The sequence below is a fragment of the Lolium perenne genome, chromosome 3, assembly GCF_019359855.2.
Source record: "Lolium perenne isolate Kyuss_39 chromosome 3, Kyuss_2.0, whole genome shotgun sequence".
Taxonomy (NCBI): Eukaryota; Viridiplantae; Streptophyta; class Magnoliopsida; order Poales; family Poaceae; genus Lolium; species Lolium perenne.
The window spans coordinates 325,173,513-325,192,959 of NC_067246.2; the positions used below are offsets into that span (position 1 = coordinate 325,173,513).

The window sequence follows — 19,447 nt, forward strand, 5'->3', positions numbered from 1 at the left end:
CGCCCGACGGTGTGACGAGGCACGCCACTGAGCCCTATAAATAACCCTGGTCGACGAATGAGCACCGTTTCCCCTCCTTCCTCTCCAATTGCATCCATGCGGAAACCCTGGCTCCGCCAGTCTCTCTTACCGCCGGCGAACTAGGCCTCCCCGAGCAGAGCTAAGCCCACCAGCGTGACGGCCGTCCTCGACAAGCTCAGCCCACGGAAGGAATTGGTGAGGTGCCCGAGATCGACGCCGAAGCCATCGTCTTCTCCGACACCGGCAACACCAAATTCCGGCAAGCCAGACTTCCCCGAGATTCTCCGACCTCATCATCGCGTTCCTGGTAATCTTGCGCATCTCCCGAGCTACCTATTGCATCCTCGCGCGTCCTGTAGCTCGAGTTTGCGAGTTGGCCGGAGCCCGCCGCCGCAGATGTTGGTCGCCGGCGATGTTCCGGTGACTCCTCGAAAAACCGTCACCACCATTAGCTTCCTCGTGTCACGGGGTTCGAACGCAATCATCAGCGCGTCTCCGGGGCCTTAAATCGGCGGCGCCGTCATCGGTATCCGCCGGCGTTGAGCCGCCGGCAGAGCCGACGTGGCCGTGGGGCCGTTTCACGACCTTTGACCGGTCGTTGCCTGCGTGGCAACTGACCTGGTCAAAGACCCCACCAGTCAGTCTCTGTAGATAAATCTGAACCGGTATACTTAGCCATTTCAATTTAATTAAAAATCCAGAAAATAGTTTAAGCTTTACAAAATCATAGAAAATTCATTTTAACTCAGAAAATTACAAATAAGATATCAAAATGTTCCTAAAAATAAAATCTATCCAATAAAAATGTAATATGGAATTTTTATTTTTAATAAAAATTTAATTATTTAAAACTCATTACTTAAGCCTTATTTTTTATTCCTAATTGAATTAAAATTCAATAATTAGGAAAACCTTCTAAAATAAATAAAAACCAGTAAAAAAATAAAGAAAACATTAAAGATAATTTTCTTTATTTGTTAGTTTGTTAAAAAAAAATTAGTAGAGATTTAAACCCTAATTAATAATTACCTTAATTATTAATCCATTAAAAATAATAAAATACCAAACCCAACCTTATTTTTATTCCTTAGTTATTAATAACTTCAATTTCTTTATTGAAGCTATTCATCCAAGAATTATAGGGTACCTAGAAAACCCTAGTTCCATATAGTAGAAAAACAGAATTCATCATTTCATGTGAAAACCTAAAACCCTAACTCCATTAGGAACCCTAGTTCCATTATTACATATGAACCCTAAATTACTTCTAACCTAAACCCTAGGTTAGAGCATGTGATCATGGTACATTCTTTCAAAGCATAGAACCCTAGTAGCAAATAAACACCTGTCTTGGCCACATAAAATTTAGGAGAACTATCACTAATATATGGGTATCCCATGTGTTCATCATCATCGAGACCTAAACAATTCCGTAGGGTCAACCAAGTGTAAACCCTAGATCCTATTACCAAATCCATCATCCTCATTTAGTATCACACCATTGTGATGAACCCTAATAGCAACCATACCTACTATTCGATATTACCTAACCATACTCCACTAAACCCTATCTGTGTAAGATAATCAATAATCATCCTACCTAGGAATCCACTATCGCTTACTTAGTGAATCCAATAGTAAAACCTAGACTACCTCAACCCTAATGGATATACTTCTTATTACTTGAGAAGTATGTTCTTCAAAAGTTATTCTTTTGAAGTAAATAAGGAGTAGCCATCAACCCGGCTTATAAGGACCTATAAACCCTAGCCAACTATCACCAACAAGGTATGCCACCTTGATAGCAACTATTGTTAATTAAGATGTTTAGGCTTAATTCAACAATACAAGCCTAGTAACCGAGGAATCCACCTAGGTTGTGATCCATCAAATACTTACTCCAGAAACTAACTGAAACCATAGTCAACCATAGAACCCTCTCAACCTAATTATCATACGTGTTCTTTATTAAAGAACATGTTCTTCAAAAGTTATTCTTTTGAAGAATATAACAAGTAATCATTAACCATGCCATATAGTACTAAAATTGACAACTGTTCTTTACACGTTAACATTATGCCAATTAGCATTCTTTGTGTGCTCAATTGATTACTGTACTTTATTATCTACCTGTTCATGATACCAAGTAATCACACCTGAATAAGAACCTTGTTTGTGAATCACTCTAAAAGTGCAACACACCATGAATCAATTATTACCACTCACTAATCCTAAATCATCGGGGTTAGGACACGCTTAGAGCGATTGCATCTCATTCTTATGCATTATTGCATCCTTGCCAATCTTTTAAACATCGTCCTTACCGGACGATGATGTTATTTCAGAAATTGGAGTTATTGCGTATCGAAGACCTTGCCTGCATAATCTTGCAGTCAAGAAAGGCAAGTTCATCACTTGCTCATGCCATTTGAGTATTTTTATCAAATTATTTGCAAAGTACTATGTTTATCACTATTGCATAAAAACCAAAACCACTATTTTCATAACTATGAATATGACTATGTGGTGGGCAATGGAACCATGGATTGTGTTGATATGGTGGAGGTTCCATTGCAAGGGTTTATATCCATCTAGGATTAAACAACAAATGTCGATGATTCTTGTGCCGTAATATCCGTGTTAACCATAAGATCCGAGTGGGACGGAGTAGTCAAAAGTGTTTCCACCTCTCGTTCATCAACGGATGCGCTTACCGTAGCAGTTGTATCTTGCGGAGCAACTTGTGGGTGGGGAACCCATTCTAAGTCCCCACGGTTATGCAGTGCATACCGTAGCGGTTGCGTCTTGCGGAACAACTTGTGGGTGGGGAACCCATTCTAAGTCCCCACGGTATTGCGGTCTATGATGGGTTGCAGCTACCGGCGAAGGAGTTTGGTTCGATCCCAGACTGTCGTCGTGGTCGGGGTCCACCCTGAAATATATGGGAATAATGGGACCGGCGAGGACCCAGGGTCGGGGCATGCAACAAAGGGTGGGTGTTCGAGGTAGCGGAGGAACATGATTGGCTAGACCTTATACCGGGCCTCACACCAAAGGAAGTGTGGACGGGAACATATGCCCGGTTGGCACCAAGGTTAAGATCTCTTATGGGTAAAGCAACACACCTCTGCAGAGTGTAAAGAACCGTGACCTGTCACTCCCTGTTCCGGGATATGGAACTGCGAACGCGGCCGGAAAGGAGCTCCATGAAGTTCTAGTAAACCGGTGAAGGCTGACGGACATAGTTCTTCTGAATAAAAGCAACCTTTTGAAGAAATGATTATGAAAACCTGCATTGGTGTTAGACTTTCTGGTCTAATGCCGTAGCTAGTGCATTAAACACCTCTTTCCTATAATGAACTTGTTGAGTACGCTCGTACTCATCCCACTCTTAAATCCCCTGCTTAGATATGGAGGCCTCGAAGGAGGATCTACAGTGCAACTCGAAGGCCAAGGAGCCAACAACTACTTCACGAGACAGGACCCTGTCAGCGGAGTCAGATACGTCATCCAACAAGGAGAAAACCTAGATTAGTAGTAGAAAGGAACTAGCTTCCTCAACCTAGCTCCTACTTAGCTAGAATCTATTCTTAGCCTCTATAGCTAGTCAAATACTCTACAAATAGAGTTCGTGATAGAATTAGACTACGAGTCGTTCTTCTGGAGTTTATTTGCAGATTTACCTCATTGTAAAGTAGGTTATGCTGATCTTATGTAATAGAGTCAATGTTGTAATTCTATAGACATGCCTTGGACCCGCATATGTTTCTGCTGTACCACTCTGAGCGATATAATACTAGTGGAACGGTGTTTCATTGGTGTTATATCAGACTTGCATACTACACCATGCAGTGGTATGCCGGGTCACCACAGTTGGCATCAGAGCAAATGCTTTGACCCTAGGATTAAAACCCTTTGAAGGAGACCTATAGGATTGGTAGTGTCTATAGGAAGTTGTCCTAGATAAACCAAATACTTCTTATGACTTGAGATGGATATTCACTTGAGAATAATCCTGACACACTTGAGTCAACATTTCTTGCCTAACTTACCAAGATAAAGAAAAATTAGTCAGCTAATCCCAAATATGTAGTATACCATTAAGTCTTTAAAACAATAGATGAGTAGACCCCAGTTGGTATACAATACATGGTAGTCCAAAGAGAGGATACAACCATAAGGAAGATATCCTATTGGAAGATGTGTACCAACACATGTTATGGTTAAGTAAGAACTATTCAGACCTGTAATAGAAGTAATATCAAGTGCTAAAGATAAGTATAGTAGGAAGATAGCCTACTAGAAGGTGTAAACTGATACAAGTAATGGGTAAGTAAATTATTCAAACTTGTGAAACAATTGATAGTAAGTGATAACTATGAGTCATATGAGGTAGTATAGACCATGATGAGTCAATCATGGGAGGTAAGGAAGAGAGATAGGAATAAAATATGTCTACTTACAGGGTAGAGTTGCTAATCATATAAGATTCACCTGAGAATCATTATGTGATGGAACAGAATATCATAATATTTTGGAGGAGTACAATAAGAAGTCAAGTGTTAAAAAAATAGTCCAAGATATATGTTCCAAAAACCATGGGAACTGTGTCAATAACATTAGGACCATAGCCTTATGGTACCATAATTTGGAAGTATTGGAGCTATATTCCAATAGTTATGTGTTTAGAGTAACGATGTCGGAACCTAAAGACATCATGTGAGGTAGTCCTCAACAAAATGGAAGTTAAGTAGTACTTCCGGAGAAAATTAGGTTAACCTTAATTATCCTAGACCACTTTGTTTCAAGATTATCTCATTGCAAATGTGCAATTAAGGTAAATGTTGAGAAAAATAGTAGAATTCCATATATTCGTGCTAAGTATCACGATATAAACCTATCTATGTGGTGTTATATACTACACATCAGAACCTGATGTTTAGAGATGTATTACTCAACTAGTATATTCAGGCTTATGATGGTGTGTATTATATGCACAAAGCTGAATCTTCTTGGATTTTATTGGATTTTCATTGATTGACTAGATCCATACATGAAGTTTGACTTTGGTATGCAAATGCATGTTGCAATATCAAGTCTTACTTGGTGCTATAGATCTAGAGGGTAATGGTAAACATGCGAGGAAGCGACGAACTCTGGAAGATTCCGAAGAAAAAGATGAAGGTTCATCAGAGAAAGGAAGCAAAGTTGTGGGAAGTAACCACAATACTCTGAAGATAGTACCAATCAGAAACTCATGCTTACCTCATCAGAGGAGTACTTTAGTACATAAGAGGCATGAAGGTGAGAAATATGATGATTATGGTGAAGCTGAAGCAGATCCATAGTCAATATAGAAGAGGGAATGCATGGGAAATCACTTAGGATACTATATTCATAGTGGCAGCTAGTGCTTTTCTTGCAAAATAAACCCTAAAGGAAGGAAGATAATATATGAAACTATAGCAGATATAAGAAGACCATAGTTGATATCAGAAGACCACAATTGGTATAATATCAATACTGCGAGATAAAGTAGAAGATGTCTCGTCCAGTTGATCAGAACCTATAATAGAATCCATTTTTTAGATATCAAATAGCCACAGTTGGTATAATAACCACAGCTGGTATCAGTTGGTATTACAAATAGTCCACGATTTAATTTATTTGTAACAAAAGTTTGTGAACAAATAAAAATCTTGTCAGCCTAATAGCTAGATATGTAATCATTTAGTCGAAGGATTCACATTGGATGTCCACAATTGAGTGGATACACCACAAACAGTCTTCGCGAGACCTTAGAATATGTACAAACCATAAGCTAGACCCAGACTAATATTCTAAATCATAAGCTCAATAGTTGGAAGAAAAGGAGTCGAAGAACATAAGTAAACTCTAAGGGGTAGAGTAAAGATTGAGTTGGATGTACAATAACTCAATACTTTGAGCAAGATAGATGAAGAAGGTCTGAACTGAGAGGAAGTTCGATCTTATTTTCATAAGATTGTTGGACATTACTTTCAGAAGGATGTGAGACCAGAAGCCGAGGTTTATACTTCGAGGAAGTAAGAAGTGGACTATAACTTGAGAAAGTGAGTAATATTTACTCAGAAGTATGATAGCCCAAGTAAATTAAGGCTAAGGAAGTTGGATGAAGGATTGTAGGAGACCAAATAAAGCTCAAGAAGACCCAAAGACCGAAGGAAATTGACCATACCAGAACCACAGACTAATAGAATGATTCCTTTCATGGAACCTAAATAACCCAAAATAGTTATAGGTATCAATTATAAACCATGATTGGATGGACTAAATGAGTCTAATCCATTCCTAGGGAAATAAACCATCACGAACATTCCCATGATAAATACCTTACTAGTACCATTGTTGCAGTTTTGGTAGTAATGGAAAAACAAAGAACTATTTTATCAAATAGGAGAATGTTATCCAATTAGTCCTCAATTAAGACTGTCAGGACAAGAAGAAGTCCCAATAATTGAATATTCAAGGAGAGAGGAAACAAGCTAATAATATTGGAGGAAATCATGGAAGTAAAGGAAGTAATAGTTGTTGATGACAAACCCTAATGGATTCCAGGAAGAATCTGGACAAGGGATATATTCAATTATATCCAGTGAGATCACCAAGGAGTTTGAGAAAAGATGTAGTCTGCACAAGTCAGATCCACACCCCGAAACGTGAGAGATATCAAACTTCGAGGACGAAGTTTAGTTTAAGGGGTAGAGACTGTAATATCCCAGGTATTGGGGTTACAAAAATAGAGGAAACAGATGTGTGCATTGCATTCATGCATAGAAAATCTGGGGAATTTTCGCGCTTTAAAGTAAAACAGTCACAGTAACTGAAGTTTCACTTGACCTTGGTGGAATTGAAGTAGCTCATCAAGTCAAGCGCTATAAACCTCAATGTGACTTTGTTTAAAACCTTGTTTTGGGTAGAGATGATTTTATCTAAGGGTTTAGATCAAATGGAATTAAAACTAACACTACAACAAACCTTAAACAAGGATCAATTGATTGATCTTATAAAAGATCATAATATGGTAACCTTCACCCTAACATATGAACATCCATTTAATTAGAAATTAAGTAACAATAAAATGGAAAAAAAACCATTCTTGACTATCTTCTCCCTGTCTTAAAACTAATCCATAATCCTACCATGAAACCTCAGGGTATTCACTCCACTTCAACATTGGAGTTATAACAAGAAGATCCCCTTCAGAAATAGATATTCTTCTCCATTCCAAGTTATTACACATCAAACCTAGAGAGGTGAGAGTTCTATTATAATTATTAGAGAAGCAATAACAAACCTTGAGCTAAACCTTGGATATACATCCAAGTATTCAAATCATCATCTCTAAGAGAAACCCTAGAATAACTATTCCTGTATGAGAGAACTCAAGATCTGGTGTTACACTCAAGTTAGTTGAGGAAACACTTGGTTCTAAGGGAGAGATCTATTCAAATATCCAAAAGGTTAAACTATCATTTCTTGAGAGAACCCTAAGTTGATATCTCAGGCATTCTCCTAGGATATAATCTGTTGAGACCACCATAACCATGTCCAACCAAGATACTATAAGAGAGATATTATACCCTAGTTGATCAGGACAATGCTTGATCATGGGAGTGAGAACCCATTTAATGAGAGATCCCTAGGAATCCAAACCTTGATCTTTATAAATTGAGTGATGATCATAAACCCTAAGAACTTGAGGTAAAAATGTTAAGAACAAGATGATCATGCCTAATCCATGATCATGCTCTTGAGGTATTGAGAATAAACCCTAAAAGGATAAGTAGATATCCTTCACCACATGAAATCATAGGGAGGTAATTATTAAGCAACCCTAAACTCATATTCCAACCTTAACTTGTGAATCACTTGGTGATCCGGAAGGTTCTATGGAAGGTTCTAGAAGGTTCTAGAAAAGTCCGGAAGAAACCATCAAGGAAGGTGGAGTCCCCCTCCATGGCCGGCCAACCCTAGAGGGGGAGGAGTCCCAAGTGGACTCCCCCTATGGGGGCCGGCCACCCCCCCCACATGGAAGGGGGAATCCCACCCCAAGTGGGATTCCCACCTTGGGTAGGTTTCCCTATCACATGGAAGGTTTTGGGTTCGGGTCTTATTCGGAGACTTGTAGTCCAACACTTGGGGTTTCCACCTATATAATGAGGGGCCAAGGGGAGGGGGCCGACCACCCAAGAACCACCAAGGTGGCCGCACCCCTTAGTGGCCGGCGCCCCCCTCTCCCAAACCCTAACGGCCTCTCTCCTCCACCACATCCCGCACGCTTAGCGAAGCTCCACCGAATTTCTCCACCACCACCGACACCACGCCGTCGTGCTGTCGGATTCAAGAGGAGCTACTACTTCCGCTGCCCCGCTGGAACGGGAGGTGGACGTCGTCTTCATCAACAACCGAACGTGTGACCGAGTACGGAGGTGCTGCCCGTTCGTGACGCCGTGATCAAGATCTTCTACGCGCTTTTGCAAGCGGCAAGTGAACGTCTACCGCAGCAACAAGAGCCTCATCTTGTAGGCTTTGGAATCTCTTCAAGGGTGAGACTCGATAATCCCCTCGTTGCTACCGTCTTCTAGATTGCATCTTGGCTTGGATTGCGTGTTCGCGGTAGGAAATTTTTTGTTTTCTATGCAACATTATCCTACACACCCCATCTTCATTAAGAAGTTTATAAAGCCACTTACTCAATAAACATCTATTTTTTTAGTTCAAGGACCTCAATACCTAGACCCCCTTGATCCTTGGGTTTGCAGACGATATTCCACTTGGTGAGTCTATATTTTCTTTTATTTTCCTCAGATTTCCAAAAAAATCTAGACCTGTAAAAATCCAATCTTTTCCTTACCCCAACATGTATCTCTAGAAAAGATAGCATGAACATAGGTAAGCTCGTTAAAACTGAATTGATAAGGACAAGTCTGTCCCCATAGGACAATAATTTGCCTTTCCAGCATCCCAATTTACTCTCAAATCGGGTCTTCACTGGATACCAATCAGAATTTCTAAGCTTTCTAAAGTGAATAGGAATACCTAAGTATTTAAAAGGTAGGGAACCACCATCACATCAAAAAATCTGTTTATACTGGTCCACTTCATCATTTTCCTTACCAAAACAAAAAATCTCACTCTTGTGGAAATTAATTTTGAGCCCTGAGAGGTCTTCAAAAGACATAGAATTAGTTTCATATTCACAGCTTTCTGGAGATCATGTTCCAAGAAAAGGATAGTATCATCAGCATATTGTAATATAGAGATCCCCCCTTCAACAAGGTGAGAAACAAGCCCTCCTACTTGATCATCATTTTTTTCTCTCTCAATTATGATGGCAAGCATGTCCACCACAATATTAAAAAGAATAGGAGACAAAGGATCACCTTGTCTCAAACCTTTTTTTGTCTGAAAATAATGACCAATATCATCATTTACCTTTACTCCTACACTTCCCCCTTGGACATATTGTCTGATCATCCTACACCATTCAGGAGCAAACCCCTTCATTCTCAAAGTCTGTTGTAAGAATGACCATTTCACTTTATCATATGCCTTTTCGAATTCAATTTTAAATAAAACTCCATCCAATTTCTTATTATGTAACTCATGAATAGTTCATGAAGAATGACCACCCCTCTAAAATACATGTCAAGATCAATCTAACAATATTAATTTAGTTTTATAAATGATGCTCCTTTTTTCTCGGGAGTTGGTCAAAGTTAAGACATGTCTAAAACAATGCATGGAGACGGACAACATGGATGCTTCACATTAATTTGTGAAATTTGCTTGGAATATATCAAATCCAAAAAAAAAACAAAAACAGGTAAGTATTCATATCTCATGTGCGGCCGTAGGATTTAGAAATGAAATAGCATTTGGGAAAATAAAAGAAAATTTTAATGCTCCAGAGAGCAAAGTTCTAAGCTCCATTTATCTTCCAAAGGAGGGTTTAAAACTCAACTATTCTCGCGAAATTTTACAAATAAATAACATGGCAGGCTGGGCTCTACGAATGGTCTTGTCGAAGTTACTCCATAGCTAGTCTGCACCTCTACGAATATGGTCTCGTCCCATCCGGCTCAGCTTTTTACTGTTACGAGCGTGGTACCGTGCCGCACCGCGTCAGTTATTTATTTCACCTATCTCTTCCCAGACACTGGAATGTGGGACCGTAGCCGCTCGAACCAAAAACCTCCGAATCATCAATGGCGGGCTCTCCCTCCTCGCTACCATATAACCCCGCACCGCACGCAGAATCCTCTCCCCATCCCATTTCAGCCCCCGCCACCCTCCACACACACATGGCGCCGCCGTCGGCGCGGAAGAAGCGCAAGGTGCGCCTGCCGGAGAACGAGGAGCTCGCTCGCAAGATCCTCGAGAAGCACCGCTCGATGATAGCGGAGCAACCGGGCGGTCTGTCGGAGCACCAGGGCCAGGCGCTCTCCGCCGCCTACCGCGGCGTCTGCCTCGCCAACCTGCCCTTCAGAACACCCACTGACCTGTCCCGTATCAAGTACGCATTTCTCTACACCCCTCAACTGTTCTCGTTCACGCTGTCGTTGGGATGAATTGAGAGTTTTGGTCGATTCTGGGTCGTAAGCTTTGGATCGAGCGGCAATGTCGCTCTTCTGTGCCAAATATCAGAGGTCTCTGTTTTGGCGGCATCATGTTGCTACGGAACACTGTAAGGCGAATGGATTGGCTTATGGTTTTAACGTGACGGTTTGGGTGCCTTAGCTCAGAGATCTAGCTGGATTTCTTTGCTGGATGTTATGTCGCTTAGGGGATTTGAGTTGATCTGACCATGCCTTCGGTTTGCATGAGATTTGGTTTGTAGAGTCGTTAGTTTAAGTTCCAATATGGTCATTTACTCTACTGCAACTGTTGATTTGATGCAGGCGTATATGCTGAGATCTAAATATGTCATTACCATTTTTATCTGGTGAAGTCTATTATGTACTATTCACACCACTTTAAGTTGCCATTCAACATGAGATTTGCTTGTAAGTAGATAACCGGGGAAGAGTTATAACAGCATGGCTTTACTTTGGATCAATATAGAATTCTGTGCTTCTGTAATTTTGTTCTCTTTTTTATTTTGCCTGTTGAGTTGAGACATGGAAATCGCGTGTCTCAAGTTTTTATTACTACCAGATCAGCATGTGCTATATATACCGAATGTTACACTCCGCGTTGAATTGCATCAGATTCTCAGAAACTGAATAAGATTGACCACTGGCGATGCTTCTTTGTCAGGGGTGTTGGAGATTGGGTCGTTCGTGTCATGGAAGAATCCTTTCCAGAGAGTAATACACCAGGAGAAACAGGTGATAGTTTCTACCATTCTCACGCGTCCTCTCATATCTGTTCTGTTTCATGACCAGGCTGACGTGTGGTCTTCTTTATACTATTAATTCTGTTCTGTTTCATGAAATCTGTTCTTTCATCAGTGACTTTAGTGAAAACATTTTTAGACTATTAGATCTTAAAGTGTATGTTGTTTTCTACAGGGAAGAAAATAAAACAAAAACAACCTTATGCTCCACAGATTGGTTCAGCTCCATACGCAATAGTGATCACTCTCTACAGGTATTATTTTGTTCCATCTTATGTTATCTAAATTTTGTTATTCGCGCTACAAAATTAGTAGCGACATTTGGACAAAGAACACCATTTAATCAAAGGAAGTAGGAAAAGGCACCTGAATATGCTGCAAGAGATGTTGACAGTTGATTTCCCCCTAGGGAACTGATGAGAGGGAAGGATTTTATGCTGAAACAAGAACTTATTGATGCTTCTGAAGCCAGTGGTCTGTCACGTCATGGAATAGGGTACAGTTCCAGTGATTCTGTATATTGCACGGTTGCTTATTTCAGCTGATATTTTAGTGCATTACTAACTATGTCTGTTGTATTATGAGTAGCCCAAACAACTACAAATCAAAACAGGTGAATTCTTGCAAGGATAGGTACACTGGATGGAGCTGCATGAAGACATTAATATCTAATAAACTAGTCATAAAGTGGAGTCACCCTGCAAAGTAATGTGCTAGGCTCAGCTCCCTGTTTATCATAATTTTTTATTGTTTATTTGAAATAATTGGATTTTTTAGAGGGATCAACCCCGCACATTTTGTATGCACGTATTTGTATGCATGTATTAGACCCCAAAAGTACTAGTTCTTCCATCACAGGCTATTATGTGCTTTTGCAGCACTGTTAAATATTAGTTGTCAAATTTGTTTAGCCAGAGGTTTGTTGAATGATAAAATGATAATTTAATGGACTGAAGAACTGGGGATACCAGAGCTATAAACCAGTGAAGGCATGGACTTGACTCCTGTCATCAGAGGGTTCATAGGGTTCTTGTGTATTCAAGTAAAATTGTGTTTGCACAAGTTTATCTGATTTATATTATTGCAACACTCACAAGATACAAAACCCATTCAGCTGTTTTTCTCTGTGTGGATGGACTGGATTACTAAAGGCGGGCTAATCTCTGGTGTGTTTCTGTTGATTGGTATATGAATTCTAGTAAACAAAAATTACCAAGAAACATTTCTATTTCAATATTTTCCCTTGTTGGTCGGAGTAATTCTGCTATAGTGCCACAATATATAGTCATATACATGCTAGAAGAGAATCTATATCCGATAGTTTGATGATTGATGCTTGTATGCAAAATCTCTTGCGTTTTCTCGAAAAAAATGCTTGTATGCACTTCAGGCAATTTACATTTCATGTCTCTAGTTGGGGCTTTATTTTCCAAGCAGACACATTCTGTTGAGACACTAAGCATAGCTTGCGTCTTACTGTATTAATCTGATGTAGGTATGAGCTAACAGAAAAAGGTAAAGAGACTGCCTGCAGTTTTCTTGCACGCTCTGTATTAGACGACAATCATGCAGGACCTTCAAACCATCATTCTGAAGAAGATTTCAGCGATTCAGATTCTGATGAACAATATGAAAGGAGCAATCCTCTCATAGGTATTCACTTTTTTTATCTATGCACGAGTTTCCAAATGACCTGCTATTGTAACCCCGCAACACTATAATTAATTCACTTTGCTCATTACAGGTTCTGAAAATTTTGCTGAAAGGGGCGGAGTTCGAAAATCAAAAGCAGGTAGTTCCGTTCCTTTTGTATCAGGATGCTTTCATTGCTGATAATCTATAAGCAAGTTATTACTCTCTAGTGGTATGTTCAGTAAATTCCTTTATTTCAGGCAAGGGACCTGCTACTGATTCTCTTCTTCCATCTCGAGAAATGTTTGGAGAGTTATCATTTAGTGCAATGGTACACTTGAGTTCCCCTTGTTGTACCCTTCTTTCCAAACAGAGCTTAACATTTTTTTTCTTTTTTACCACCAGGGTTCTGCTGAAAATTCTCTACTAGCTATGCCACCTCGTCATTCCGATGAAAACTTTCTAGATGCTTATGATGTGGTGTTGATATTGGATGATCGAGAAACTCTTGGGTATGTATGATCCTATCTTAGTCATGAGTTATTTTATATCTTAGTTGTGTCTGATCTTTAAGCAGGATCATAACAAGCTTGTCGTACCAAATCAAAGTTGTATGCCCTTTTGCAGCATTCTCCATATTTTAATTTCTTAATATGATACAAGAACGTCAATTTTTTTTTTTACATTTACACCCCATCCCCATCTTTTGAGAATGGTAAGGAACTGAATATTGGCAGCATCAGTCCATGTTGTCACTTTTCCAATTCACAAGGGCATTATGTTGTTGACAGTTTTTTTTTTGTTAAAATAAGATAGATAAGGGTTTTCACATACTTGTCCAGGTTCGGTAGTCGTGAGTTCTAAGACATGATTTCTTATCTTGTGTTTCTTATGTTTTACCATTTTCTTATAACGTTTATGCTATTTATATGCTTTTGATTCTGGCGGTTTTGAATATATCCAAGTTATTCTCCAAGGAAACAAATTGATTATCATTGCACCCATCCATTTTTCATGTTTAACTTAACCATCCATCTGTGCATCAGAATTCAGTTCCCTCATGATTGCTACCTTTTTTGTGCAGGCTCCGTAACAGAAGAAACGTTCTTAATAACATACACTCACAGTTTCATGTAACTGTAGAGGTTAGTTGACTTCAGAGTTATGTGAACTCTTCTTTGATTTGGACTGCTCTTCCTTTCCTTGCTTCTTGTATCAAATTCACTAGCACTCGTTTCCTTGTACATCTCTCTGGATAACCAAAATAGGCTGCTAAAAGTCATTCCTATGCATTAACGAGACACTAAATTAATTGCCCTGTATTGGTGGATTAATTGTCTGATATGTTTGGTTGCCGTTCCACAGTCTTCGTGCTTGGGGTCTGCACTGTTTGCTAGCTTGTGTACAAGGGTAGCTTAAAATAATCTAACAAAGATGCTATGCTAGATTGAAATGTTTGTATGATATGCCAAAGACCGCAGTGTTGATTTTCTGTTTGAACCATGTCATCCAGATGAAACGCTTGCCTGTTGGGGATGCACTTTGGATTGCTCGCCGTAGAGGACATGGTACAGACTATGTTCTTGATTTCATTGTTGAAAGGAAAAATGTGGATGATTTATTTGGCTCAATTAGAGACAACAGATACAAAGATCAAAAACTAAGGCTGAAGGTATCATCTGAACTAGATTTGAACTTTGTTGTTGGTGTTAAAACCTTCATGTTAACTTCCCTATTTGTTCATGCTTTCAGTTTCTCACTGATAGTGATAAGAAATTCTGTGTCCTAGATTATTATTTTGCTTCTTGTGTTAATCCTCATCAGTAGTTGTGGCAACACAAAACATTGTTTTTATCATGAGCCAATGGCCTATGTTGCAATTAAATTGATGGTCATAGTCATGATCATGTCAGGCAGCACAGTTGTGGAGGCATGTGTAAACAGTTAGACAACGAACTTTGTGTAACTTGTATTGGATATAATGTTTCTTTAGATTTTCCATCCTACAGTCGATTGTAATTGGGTTCAGAACACGCTAGGCCTCCAGATGATGATCAGAACTGGCTAACGTATAGTCTTTTGCCTTTCTTTTCTTCTTTGCCTTTTCTTTTTGGTGTCTTGTTGTAGCTTGGTTCCGCTAGTGTACTCACCCGCTTTCTTTGCGGTTTTCTTCTAATATACAGAGACACATTCTTTGGTGTGCGTTTGAGAAAAAAATAGGGTTCAGAAATGTTGGATATGATGAGGGGTGTCTCCCTTCAACATGTTGAATGCGTGTTTTGACCTGCCATGTTTTATGCCTGCATGCTATGCCCAATGAATTGATGTGGCTTCAGTCTAATCTTAACTGAGGAGATTTTTTGTTATCTTAACCAAGGTATGACTTTATGAGATGGTGAAGACCACTGTTATTTGATGACATACGCTCGACCCTGTAGATTGTTAATTTCATCCCAAACAAACTATTTTAGCGATGTGATACATCCTTTTGTTTTACCTTTGCAGAAATGTGGGCTAAGGAAGCTAATATATCTGGTTGAAGGCGATCCAAACACTGTAGATGCACCCGAGAATGTTAAAACAGCGTATGTACACTGTTCATGAAATCTGCATGATCATGTTATCTCTGAATATTAGTACCTTTTACATTTAGGATGTCAGTCATATGCCATTTTAACTGCTCCATGCCTTTTATTTCAGCTGCTTCACCACTGAGATTCTTGAAGGATTTGATGTCCAGAGAACAACTGGGTATGCTGATACCGAAAGGAAATACGGCCACCTTACACGTTCGATAATTGATTACTACCGCACAAACTTCTCTGCTGCTGCTGATTCTTCTCGACTTTGCCTGACCTATGACGAGTTTGTGAAAAGGTGTTCTGACCTTAAGAAGGTCACTGTGAGCAATGTATTCGCCCTTCAACTTATGCAGGTAATGAGTTCACAACAGCCGCCTTCCCCAAAGCTAGACACCATTTCAGGCCATACTCTGCTCATTAATTTTGCATGCAAATCAGGTGCCACAAGTGACAGAAGACGCTGCTCTTGCTGTTACACGTCTCTACCCAACTGTTTTCTCACTTGCTCAGGCATACTCCATTCTTGTGAGTCCTGTTTCACTTCCAACTTATGCAATGTTATTTTCATTTACAACACCCAGATCATACTCAGAAAGTCAGAAGTCATAACAAATGCGAGCAATCTTTGTCTCCGGCAGAATCTTCAGAACCTCTGAACTAAAAGTTTATTCTTGTGGTGTTTAAGGGTGATGATAGGTGTGCCCAGGAGGAGATGCTGATGAACAAGATCCACTTGGTTAAAGCAGGTCCTAGCAAAGCTATCTTCAAGTTTGTCTGGGCTGGAGATGAACTGTCCACACCTAGTCCCCCCTAAACCCAAATGCAAGACTTTTATGCTCGGAAGGCAAGAACAGGATGGATCCTTTTTGTGTGGCCTGCTGCCTTGGAAAAGTGAAAGTTTAAGAACATGTACTGTAACCACTTAAATGAAGGGTCCTAGCCTCACCTCCCACTAATATTTACCCTGTAGAATTCCATGCTGGACAATATGTAATCTTTGCGTAATGTAGGTGAACTACGGTTTCATATGTACTACCAGATCTTAACTTAGTTGTTTGGATCATGCGTTTCTCTCAAGTTGTCTCGACCTTGTTTGCATGGGAGTATACAGGGTGGTATGCCTGCAGACAAAGCGCGTCTGCATACAGTGTATCCACGACACAAGCAGTGAGATCTGCTAACATGGACACAAAAAGCCCGATGGCATCCCCAACACACTCAGACCTAGGTAGTACTCCCTCTGCTAAATTATAAGACGTTCGCTGTGCGGGCTCAATCCGCCCAGGAATGCTGGGCAGAGAACCAGATCCAAAATGCCGCAGACGGCTAGCGACTTGGATTTGGCTAAGGCTCTTTGAGCTCCGTCTCCGATGAGTTGGATGGCCCGCGTGTCAAGGTCTACGCCGACGGCGGTCTCATCGGAGGTCGGAACCTCTTATGCGGCCACGGGAAAGGCACTGCCCGCTTCCATGCCGCGTCGGGCAGGTGGTGCTGGCGAGGAACTGTCCGGAGGTCGTCTTTAAGTATGACCTAGAGCGCGGTGACATGGTGGAGTTCAAGATCAATGCTTTCAGCCTAAATATCAACATCTATAAGCGCAACAGCTCTAGCGCCAAGATCTACGTATGCCCCGAGTGAGGTTAAACCCTAGTTGCTCCAAAGGCTTTGGAAGCCTCTTGAAGCTTTGACCGGGGGTGTTGGTCTGAACCCTGATTGTGAACGCAAGTGTTTATGAAACCTGCTTACTGATCTGTTGTTATGTGCAAACTTTAGTGTGTTTTGTGTGCTTTGTGTTTTTCTAGCCGTTAGGGTGGTAACATTATCAAGTTTGAAGTGGTAAGCGTAAGCCTGTAAGGGTACTTTGCCCCTATGTTTGTTTTTGGTAATTGATGACAATTTCTATGAACTAATATCTTCATTGAGTTTTTTGTTTAAAGGAATACACCATAGATTTTGTTTGAAGTCCATTTATTGAATTCAAGATAGTTGATGTCAAGAGAGAAGGTTTGGCTTGAAGTCGGTGTCACAATCCTCCAAGCCTCATGAGTTGAGCTATTAGTGACCAATACCTAGAGGATGCAATCAACCGAGGTGTTCCCAAGGTCAAGCAGAATTGGCTAATTCTCTCGCTCTCTGTGGTGTCGGGTCACGATATGAAAAGAGAGAGAGAGAGAGGAAGAGCGCTCGAAGACGGATCTCAGAAAAGCGTGTCAAGGTAGTCTCCTTCTTTTGTTTTTTCTCGAGTATCGGACCCCGCGTTACTAAGAGGCGGTCGGAGTCGTTATTTGGTTCTTTGGCTCAAATCATTTCCCTCCTTTCACCATATCTTTTTCTCCGCAATATTAATTTTCACCAACAAAATATTTCGCCTTCTGATGCTTCCATCTTGATCTCCACAATATTTTATCGTTGGCTTCCATTTTATTCTCCTTGATATTCTGTCCAAAGCTTTTCTCAGTTCTTATCCAAAAGTCTCTTTGTTTTTTACTCCCGAAGGTGCTCGAAAGTTGCTCTAAGTGTGTTGATCTCCTCGCAAAAAAAAAGTGTGTTGATCTTTGTCAAAAGAAAAGAGAAGGAAGTATAAAAAAAACAGTTTTGGCCAGTCTAACCGGGTGTCAGACCGGCCGACCCAGCATCTTGCGCGCGCCCCATCCAGAGATACCAGTCGGTATGATCGGGCCCGTGCGCCCCCTGGCCCCACGCGCCTGCGGCCTGCGCGTGCCGCGCGCTGCTCCTCCTTTTTTTTTTCCTTTTATTTTGATCTAGATCTCATCCAAAAGGTCTCAAGAACTACATTACTATTACTTGCCTCAAATACTTAATCCCTTGAATTTTACCCGACGGATTTGAGATTTGATCCGTGCATCTAGAAGATCTCTTCATCCTCTCTGTGTCAACCATACACTTTTCGATTTGAGCCATCGTACCCAGTTTCCCACTCCGATCTTTTTACTCTTGAAGGTTGAGAACTCCTAGGCGGTAGCGGTCGCCGGGAGTGATCAACTTGTGATCGAGCCGGAAAGTTTGTACGGGATCGAAGGCCTCCCTAAGGTCTTCACATAGTGGAAAAAGGGTTCCTACTTTGTGGAAGGAGCTCATGGAGAAGAAGATGAGCCTTCGCGGCGTTCGGTGTCCTTCGTGGTAACCGCACCTCTCCAACGGGACTAGCTTCCCCTCAAGGAAGTGAACATCGGATACACCGTCGTCTCCGCGTGTTTCGGTTATTTCTTTCCACTTATTTAATTGGTGATAGCCATCGAGTTTGAAGTTCTTGATATTTGTATTTTGCCATATAGGGTGCTCCACTTAGTTTGCATTAGAGCACTTTATTTATCCGCATAGCCTATAATTGCGAACAAGTTAAAGAAATTTTTGTTGAACCTATTCAGCCCCCCTCCTCTAGGTTACCGACATTAAATTTTCAAAGCCACTTTTAGCACATAATCCATTTTTCCCTGTAGCTACTCGATGGTATCTATCTTCACTAGTCTATATATGTGAAACAATCTCCAACCCCAAGGTAACAAGAGATGTTTGCAAGAGAACCAAACAGTTGTAAAATAAGATGTGGAACAGACACTTGATATGATCCAACCTCCTTGAGATACTGCTCGACACCCTTCTAGAAAATGGAAGGTTGCAACAATATGGAATGTGATGATTGCTTATGTGATCATACACAAACATGATTGTAAAGGATAACATTGATGATGTAATCTATGACCTAGAATGTAACTTTAAGGACGATTTGGATTGACTCCATGTCTGGGCCAAAAGAGTTCCTACATTTCCTCGTTGCACATCGTGGAATCTGACCTAACTTCTCATGTTC

General features: G+C 40.5%; 1 protein-coding gene across 1 annotated transcript; it reads left to right on the forward strand.

The window, feature by feature from the left end:
• Positions 1–10,287: 10,287 nt before the first annotated feature.
• On the forward strand, positions 10,288–16,692 carry LOC127345728 (crossover junction endonuclease MUS81). The gene is made up of 15 exons (XM_051372231.2): positions 10,288–10,579; positions 11,323–11,393; positions 11,577–11,655; positions 11,811–11,897; positions 11,990–12,106; positions 12,897–13,054; positions 13,146–13,193; positions 13,294–13,364; positions 13,439–13,545; positions 14,118–14,178; positions 14,547–14,705; positions 15,539–15,618; positions 15,734–15,968; positions 16,054–16,140; positions 16,301–16,692. The coding sequence occupies exons 1-15, from the start codon at positions 10,368–10,370 to the stop codon at positions 16,427–16,429; spliced, it is 1,701 nt and encodes a 566-aa protein (XP_051228191.2). The 5' UTR covers positions 10,288–10,367; the 3' UTR covers positions 16,430–16,692.
• Positions 16,693–19,447: the final 2,755 nt, after the last annotated feature.